Source organism: Bemisia tabaci, chromosome 7, assembly GCF_918797505.1.
Source record: "Bemisia tabaci chromosome 7, PGI_BMITA_v3".
Classification (NCBI taxonomy): domain Eukaryota; kingdom Metazoa; phylum Arthropoda; class Insecta; order Hemiptera; family Aleyrodidae; genus Bemisia; species Bemisia tabaci.
This window is the reverse complement of record NC_092799.1, coordinates 11388301-11398052: the sequence shown is the minus strand read 5'-3', so window position 1 is coordinate 11398052 and position 9752 is coordinate 11388301. Positions and strand designations below refer to the sequence as shown.

At 40.1% G+C, this 9752-nt stretch overlaps 1 protein-coding gene across 1 annotated transcript in view; it reads right to left on the bottom strand.

The window, feature by feature from the left end:
• Positions 1-3592: 3592 nt before the first annotated feature.
• Positions 3593-9752, bottom strand: part of LOC140224972 (protein O-mannosyl-transferase TMTC1-like) — a 326000-nt gene continuing 319840 nt past the window's right edge. The window contains exon 6 of the mRNA XM_072302151.1: positions 3593-3727. Coding sequence (XP_072158252.1) covers positions 3620-3727 — 108 coding nt within the window. The 3' untranslated portion in view covers positions 3593-3619. The remainder of the gene's footprint in view (positions 3728-9752) is intronic.

Below are 9752 nucleotides of genomic sequence, written 5' to 3'. Positions count from 1 at the left end.
CTAGCCAATAGTAGAGGTGGTTGAAAAGTAGCTTCATTTTTTGCTTTTAGCGCTCCGTCTTTATGTCTTTGGCTCTGTACCGTATACACACCGACATGGATCCTGGCTCGGCGCTTGAACTTTGCTTCCGAATCCGATTTCCCGCCCACTGTGGCGGAGGAATCCGGCCGGAAAAAAGCGCCGGGTAATCCGCGTCCGGAATTTATCATCTTCGCCGGGAAAAAGCAAAAGCGCTTTGTTTGCACTCGACTCGCGTTTAGGCCGGGCACCGGGGATTTTTAGCGGCGGCGGTGGCGATAGCGGGCATTTCTAATGGCATTCATTACCCTGGCGGCCGCCTTATTAATCTCGCGCATCAAAGGGAGTTAAATGAATTACGGAAACGCGCACTCAATCACGGGCCGCCCGCATAAAACAGCAATATTCCGGAACCTGAATGGATTCGGCCATGCATCATCGCACCGTCCTTCGGTTTCCCCGTGTTTTATTGCCGCGCTAAGCGGGAACCGCGCAACTGCAATGCTAGTTCAATTGAAAAATGCGAATTATGCCGAATCGCGCCGTAATGTGGTCAATCGGGGGCGAGCTTTTGAAAGCAGTGGCGTGGCGTGAATTGCGATATATCGATTGTTATGCCATTTAAACCTATGGAAAAAGATCGATAAATAGGGTGTGCGCAGCGAGCACCTTAATAATCGATTCTTTACCATAGGTTTAAATGGCATAACAATCGATAAATCGCAATTCACGCCACGCCACTGTTTGAAAGACGAAAATGCACGCGGACCCCGGCCGTTTGAGATTCGATTTTGAAGAGTAAAAGATTAAAATTTTAATAAAGCACTCACTCACCGGGCGCAGTTTTAAATTGAAAGCTTTTCGGAGAGTATTCTCCATTATGTGGTGCGTTCTCCGAAACGCGTGCTGCATGTTTTTCACCCTCTTCGGACCACATTGTGCACGGAAATTATTTGATTGGATCGGCAAGAATCGTCGTGAAAATAAAGATTAATTCAGGCAACCGTGATTGTTCTCGAGAAGAGGAACGTTCGTAGATGGAGGAAATTTTTCAGGATACTGATTTTAGGTAATGAATTGAGGCATAAAATCGGTATTTTTGCAATGAAAAACGACTATTTAGCGAACCTCCGGTCAACGCATCACGATCGCACCAATCCCCATACTTCCGTTCTAAGGAAGAACGCCGTATAAACCTTCAGGCGTTGCCAAATTTCCTTCGATAAAACATGAATTTCCAGGGAAATCTGTGAATATTTTCCCTCCGATTTTCAGAGCATTTTATTCACCACCAGATCTAAATTATCTGAAAATTTTAAGAGGAAACTTTCATAACTTTCCTCAAAATTAAACATTTTTCCGTAGGAAATTTGGCAACTCTCGAATGCTCATACGCGCGTTCTTCCTTAGCACGGCAGCATACGAGCAAGACTTACGTAAAAGGGATTAGGATAATCGCAGCTGTTCCAAACACAACGCGGAGTTAAAATTTTGAATTCTGAGATCGTTCACGATGAAAACGCTCGAGTTTTCCAAGCACTGGTCAGCGCTGCCGTGCTAAGGAAGAACGCAGTATGAACATTCGAGAGTTGCCAAATTTCCCTTGATAAAACATGAATTTTTGACGAAATTCGTGCACATTTTTCCTTGAAATTTTCAGATATTTTAGATTAAAGTGCGTACAACATAGTCTGAAAGTTTTGGAAAAAAATATTTACGATTTTTCCAGTAAATTCGATTTTTAACGGAGGAAATTTGGCAACGCTTATAGGCTCATACGGCGTTTTTCCTTAGAACGGCAGAGCGGTCGCTAGCGCCAGGGATGGAGAGAAGGAGGGTCGAAGAAGTGATGTCGAGAGTGCGGACAATACGTCGCTTTTCTGACGTAACGACACACCTCCATTCCCACGTGAGCCCCATTCTACATATAAACTCATGCTTTTTGGGGCTCATACGGAAATCGAGATACGCCTTTTTCCAGAGGAGCGACGAATAGCCGCGGGCGCTGGGCGCGAGCCGGTCTGGAGATGACGCGGGCCGTGGCTTTAACGCTTGCCAATACTGCCAGGCTGAAGGAAAACCACCCTATAAACACTCGAAGGTTGCCAAATTTCCTCAGATAAAATGATTATTTCAGAGGACAATCGTTGATATTTTCTCTTGGAATTCTCAGATAATTTAGATCTGATTGCGAATACAATTCTCTATTGAATTGGAGGATAAATATTCGCAGGTTCCTCCGAAAATTTTTACTTTATCAGAAGAGATTTGGCAACGTCTGAAGGTTGTTATGGCGTTTTTTCTTAGCACGGTAGAATAGACCGGGTGTCTCCCGGCCCGACCACCTGTTCCCGTGCCGGTGCCCTCCGGCGCTCAGCTTTCGGCGCCCATTGTTCCCCGCCGCACAGTGGCTCGAGTCAATAGGAGAAGTCGGACAAAATTTGGAAACTTTGAACGCTTATGACTCCGTTTATACAAACTTTAGGGTTCTAAAGTTGATTTAATTGATTTTCTCGTGAAATTTACTCCAAGAAGCACCCCTTAAAGATTAAAATGTGGTGAAATAAACATAAAAATGTGCAGTTTAAGTCAAAAATTGCATGTTCGACCTCTCTAATTGACTCGATCCACAGTGCGCCAATGACACCCCTTTTCGCTCTTTGTTTCACGTTGCGTTGTCAAGTTTAAGCCTGAAAGTCGAGTATTCTGTACAAGAGTGCAATCTAATCATTAGAATTTATGGACAAAGCTATAGACAAAGAGGACTAACGGAAAATGGACCGACACTATGGGTTTATATGAATGGTTCTTACAGACTAAGGGAGAAAACTATGGATCACATGACGAACAGTTTAAATGTTAACTAGAAAATGTCTGCGTGGCAAATTTTGCTTGGTGTTACCATTTCTTTGATACTTTGACGTAGTTCTAAGTTGTATTATCAAGATGAGTGAATTATTCGGCGTCCGAGGTCAGGCCTTCTAGTTTGTGTAAATTTTATGCAGGCACGGCCTTAGTTAGGCTCGAAATTTTTGGGTATCTTTTTCTCGTTGAAGGTCACATTTTAACTTAATCCACGCATTATAGCAGACGAATGTCTAGTATTTATGGTGGTGAGACTACATGAAGTTTTACATTTTTAAAGTTTTTACAGTAACTTACATTATTTTATTTATTTATTTATTTTTTTTAAGTCAAGAGCTGGAGACCTCTCTACGTTGGGTTGGCCTTAGTCGCCAGAGAACAGCCACCGCACATGGCTAGTACACATCCATGCTACAGGATTTTCAAAATTCAGGGATTAAGGCTGAGTAAGATCTGTTTTTAGCAGTTCAACTCGTCATTTTTCGAGAAAATTTGACACCACTACCGGGATTCAAACCCGGGACCCTGTTGACCTATAGAGTCAGACGCGCTAACCACTGGGCAAACATGCCCAGCAACTAAAACTCATGATTTTCTTTTAGGAATACCACCAGTTTTTAAACAAAAACATAAAAAATCAGAAAAATTTATTTTAAGGTAGATTTGCTAGAAAATATGTGAATGCTGAATATGACACCGAGAGGTGTGGTATAATAACAACAAACAAAGTTTGAACTTACCGAACTTGTCTGTGTGGATGAAAGGCAGCTGGATTGTCTTGGCTCACAAATCGGGGTAGTGAACCCTGAAGTAGAGCAAGCCGAAACACCAATAGCACACTCAGCTGAAAACAGAGAAGACAAATACAGTTAGTTTATCTATCTCAATGCGGCATTGAGTTGGTATTACGACGAGAAAAAAAAAACTAAAAATGTGACCCGAATTGCAACGCCCGTTCTACAACAGCCGAACTGGAAATTTTCCTTCGTTTCATTTTTTTCAAGTAGAACCTAGGAAATCTTCTGCCTTAAAATCGTAAGAGTATGTTCTTTAAAATCTATAGAAAATTAACCGGCACTTTTAAGATGTTTGATAAAAACAATGAAATTAGGTACAAATTATATATATTTTTGCCAAACGGAACTATGTGCATAATGATGTGAGCTTTGTTAAGCATATATTCTTATGGGTCTCAAGGCTCATGTCTTTGTGCACATAGTTCCGTTTAACAGAAACACGTCCCATTATAACACAGTCAGCCTAACTACAAGGGGCATTATCATGTTTCCTTTCATACTATTTTTAGAACGAAAAACAAAATAACGGTCTGATTTGACATTTTCAGAGTTCATTCTTTATAATCTAGAAATTTAAAGAATATAACTGTGGTGTAGTTTTTTTTTCTCTTTTAGGGGTATTACATATTATAGCTAAGTTGGGAACTAGAAATGCAGTTAAACTAAAATCCGGTAAATCCGTAAAAATACAAGAGAGAAGTAGGAGTCATGGAATTCTTTTAGCTTGATTCTGGTATAAGCATGCGTGTACTCACGGAAAAAAAGCTGACGGAGGGTATGGATTTAATATAAGTGAACGTTTCGAAACGTGGAATGTAAATCGATCGACATGAATCGATTGGCGAACGCTTCAATCGATCGACAAATCCACAAATCTATCAAGAAAGCCGTGAATCTATCGAGAGACTCGACTGAGAAGAACAATTTAAAGAGTTTACTGATAAAAAATGATACATAAATAGTAATTCTGGAATGTTAGAACAAAGTTGACTAGTAATAAGTCTGATCGGCTATACAGCTCGGGAACCGATCGCAACAGTGTCAGTTTGTGATAAGTTAGGTCACGCAACTAAACTAACCTAACGGCAAAGCTAGAAGTATCACTCGAATTGAAGGCGCCTCAATTCTCACTTCGTAAAGCGATCCATGTGAATCAAATCCATTTCCGCCAAATCTGACAGGTGTGGGTACGTGAAAAAGCGGAAACGATACAAAAATACACCAACCTTATATTTTTCCTCTGCCGTACTAAGGATTAACGCCGTATGAGCCTTCATACGTTGCCCTATTTCATTTCCTAACATGAAAATTTTCGGAAAAATCCGAGAAAGTTTCCCTCTAATTTTTATGAGGATTGTATTCGCCTTCAAATCTAAATTTAACCGAGTTAAACGGAGATAAACCAAGCCACATCAGTGATTGCCTCATTTGATCGGGCAACTTATTATTTTCGTGAAAACTGTCTTGCGTAATTTTGTGAAAATTTCAGTGAAATATCTACATTATACGAATCAAATTCCTTAAAATTTCTAAAGGAATCCACAAAAACGTTCTCTTGTAAAAAAAATGAAACTGCCCAATTACATTTGGAAGTACCTGAATGACGTGGCTTAGTTCCTTTCTGCTTAAAGCGGTCCAATTTAGATTTGAATGCGAATCAAGTTCCCTTACAAATTAAAGGAAGAATATTCACAGATTTTTCTGAAAACTTGTATTTTATCAAATGACATAGCAGTAGAATAAATAGTTGGTGTGATTTTGTATTGTTTCCGCTTTTTCACGTACTCATATCCGTCAGCTTTGAAGGGAACGGATTTGATTAACTTGAATCACTTAAAACGCAGTGAAAAATTGAGGCGCCTTCAATTCGAGTGATACTTCTTGCTTTGTCGTTAGGTTAGTTTAGTTGCGTGACCTAACCTAAACCAACTTGACTCTGTTGCGACCGGTTTTCGAGCTTTGTGATCGATCAGAATCATTCTGCCGTGCTAAGGAAGAACGTCGTATGAACATTCGCAAGTTGCCAAATTTCTCTTGATAAAATGTTTCTTTTTGAGAAAGGTTAAAAATATTTTTCCTTGAAATTTTCAGGAACTTTAGGTGAAATTGCAAACATAATTATCTGAAAAATTGGAAGGAAGATATTCATAAGTTTACCAGGAAATTTGTGTTTTATTCAAAGGTAATTTGGCAACGTCTGAAGGTTCATACGGCGTTATTCCGTAGCACAGCGGCATAAAACTCGGGCCATAAACTCAATTACCGCTGAACAAGGTCCAATTATCTGAAACTTTTAGAGGGAAATGGATTGCATTTTGCAAAAAGGAACCACTAGCATTGCAATGTTGCTAAGATTGTGCAACTTCTTCTGTCTTGGAGGAAAAACCCGATTATCCCTCAATAGTTTCTATTTTACTCGCTAAAAACTGTAAATTTAAGACAAAAATGACCATCTAAATTTCATAGTTTTTCACAATTTCCGCAATTTTATATTGCAAAGGATAATGAAGTTGCACAATCTTAGCATCATTGCAATGCTGGTGGTTCCTTTTTGCAAAATGCAATCCAAATAATCACAATTCTCCTTTGAAATAAACATTTTTTAAGAAGAAATTTGGCAATTCTCAAGTTTCAATACAGCATTTTTCCACAACTTGGTAGTATTGGGTTCTTTTCTGAGAACATAGTACTCGAGGAAGGTGATCCTTTGTCCCCTGAGGACAACCAATTCAATTTTCTTTTCCGCGGATCAAAATTCGCAGTTTATGGCGGCGGTAAATCAGGGGACTGTTCCGCGTTGAAAAATTGGGAATTTTGCGGGCTGCGGTGCTTGAGCGAAGTGTCGCGAGGAAGATGAATGGTGCTCGGCGGGTGTCGGCGCTGGCTCGGGGAGGGAAACAATTCTCATGGAAATGCCGCTGGAGGTGCCTCGCTGCCCCCGGTGGTAAGACGATGTTCGGAATCTTGGTCGCACGGCTGTTGCCACCGTGCGTCAAATTGTTTGCTCGCGTGGAGCACGGAAAAAAATGGAGTGCTGATTCAAATTGTTAAAAAAGTATGTCCAACATGTTTCAAATGTACATTTTACAAAAGTGAAAAGGTAATTTCCATAGAACGGGAGTAGCCAAATTAACAATTTTTTATTGTATACTCTGCATTGAAACACGCCGGACCCTTTTTTAACTGCAAAATTGTTAAATCAGCAATACAATATCACCATGTACGCCGTTAGCTGGTTTTTATTTTAATTTCTTTTTTTTATATTTTTAATTCTATTTTAGCAGTTGATAATGGTGCCGTAAGGTACCGAAACGTCCTGCCTTTGTATTTTGTATTTTAGCCTTGTTTCCGCATTTTCCTGTGTTTTCAATTGGCTTCAATATACTGCCGTGCTAAAGAGAAACGTCGTATGAACATTTAAACATTGCCACATTTCCTCCCAGAAAATTTTTAATTTTAAAGGAAGCTGTGCATATTTCTCCTTGAAATTTTCCGATATTTTACATTATATTTTTTGCAAAATTCTTTTGTAAATCAGAGGAAAAATATGTAAAAATTGTTCAGAAAATTCGTATTTTGTCAAAGGGAATTTGGCAACATCTGAAGGCTTATACGGCGTTCTTCCTAAGCATGTCAGTGCAGCTCCTTCTAATCAAATACATCCGTCCATTTGTTGTGCGAAATTTCATAAAGTCGGCAACCTCGCGCACCACAACAAGAAAGAGGCAGGTGATGCAGGACTTATTCCATCCTCCGGATTCGTGAAATCAGAGTCGCGTTGCCTTGCCCCCCCCCCCCCCCCCCCCCGGAGAAAAAGTGACACGTTTAAGCGCGACTGTATGCACGATGAGTAATGCAAACTGCTCCGTTTGTTAACCTCAACGGCCTGCCGCCGAGACTGACAACCTGGCTCCCCGTTCATCCATCACGCGGAGAAAGTCACGTTGTCAAATCGTGCTTGGATACGTCGTGCGTAAATATTCGCGCGTATTTCAGGGGAAAGCCTCCTTTCGTTTATGTTGTGAGTACAGTAGGATTGCATTTTGCAGAAAGGAACCAGGAGCATTTCAATGTTGCTAAGATTGTGCAACACGGAAAAAAAGAGGTAGGGGTTAAGTCCTCACTCCTCACTGTTGGATGATATGGACATTCCCAATTGACTGTGGTAATACCCCGATTAATTGTGATAGTATCCCGATATATTAGGTTACTAACCCAAATGTTGCGTTACTACCACAAATTGATTTGCGGTGCTACCAACATTAATTGGAAATGTTCATATCATTCAACAAATTTGGGTAGTAGGAACAATTTTAAGGCCCAATACATTTTTTTCCGTAATACGTTTTTTTAGCCCTAATACATTTTTTTCCGAGAACTTTGTCCATTGCAATTTAACTATATCGAAATCCTGAAAAAATATGAAATTTACATCGTAACTTCCGTCTTAAATTTACAATTTTTAGCGAGTGAAATAGAAGCTCTTTTAGATAATCAGGTTTTCCTTCCAAGACAAAAATGAAGTTGCACAAATCTTAGCAACATTGCAATGCTGCTGCTTCCTTTTTGCAAAATGTAATCCGGTGGGTTTAAGAGACATATAATATGGAATCATATAGACTAGACATCTTCGAAGGATCATGAGTTTTTTCGCGACACGTAAGTTTCCGATTGATGTGTAGAAAAAAATAAGTACGACAGGAAGTTCGTAACATCGAAAATGGAGATACGTGGTTTCGCATTTTGGCCATCAGTATGCCTTAAGATGGGTTGAAATATTAAAATTTTTCCGTTTGCATTTCATCTTTTCCAACGGTGGCCAGTTATTGCAACCCGTGTGAAGAATTATTTTGAGTTCATGTTGGTAAATTTTTCTCGAGGTTCGCGAGACAATTTTCCTTTATTACGCCATGTTACTGGCTCCCTGGATCTCCATCAATCATATGCACAAAATAAATCAAACTATCCTTTCTGGGGGGAAAATCTGGCTATCATTGATAAACAAGTATGGAAACGACCCTATGACGATAAAACAGGGGTTTTGATGGAGATTGGCAACGGTGTAAGAACCTCCCTGTCGCGGCCACGAGCGAACACTTGACTAAATCTTTCCCCTTCCCTCCGTCCGCTTGGACCATTTGCCCTCTTGAGACGCTCCTTGGCGGTGCACGCCACGCTTGATATGCGCAGCTTTAGAAAATGAGCCCGGAAATAAAGTTGAAGAAGAAGAAGGAAGAGAAGAAGAAGAAGAGGGAGAAGAAGAAGAAGAGGGAGAAGAAGAAGAGGGAGAAGAAGGAGAAGAAGGATGAGGAGAAGAGGGAGGAGAAGAAGAAGAAGAAGATGGAGAAGAATAAGGAGTAGAAGGAGAAGAAGAAGGGGAAGAGGGAGTAGAAGGAGGAGAAGAAGCAGAAGAGGGAGAAGAAGAAGGAGAAGGAGGAGAAGAAGAAGGAGAAGAAGTAGGAGAAGAGGAAGAAGGAGAAGAAGTAGGAGAAGGAGAAGTAGGAGGAGAAGAAGAAGAAGCAGGAGAGGGAGGAGAAGAAGAAGAAGAAGAAGGAGAAGGAGAAGAAGAAGACGAAGACGGAAAAGACGTGCGGTTCAACAGATACTATTTTATTCTGACGATGGATTACTAGTTTTCATATTTGTGAAAGTTTTAAAAAATAGGGGCTTCAAGGACAAGGTGCTAAAGTGCAATTTTTTTGAAATATTGAGGTATTCATGATTTTTAACTAAAACTAGACTTGAACTTTATTCTAAGAAAAATTTCTTGACAGAAGTCGAATTTTTTAGGCATCAAAAAGTGAGTTTCAACTCTTCTAGTCTGTCTTTTAGTCGAAAGGCTCCGTGTAGTTTTGAGACTTTTCACACGTATTTCTCGAAATTACAAAAACTGCCCTCATTTCACTTGTCCTACAAGCCCCTCAATCATGGTGTCCAGAACTCTTAATTTTTGTCATTTTTCTGACAATTCTATGATTCCTGAAAGTGTATTTTCCGAGAGAAACTCGGCGTTTACTCAGATTTTGGAGATTCGATGAAAGCTCGTTTTCTTATTCTTCCGGAAGGTTATCC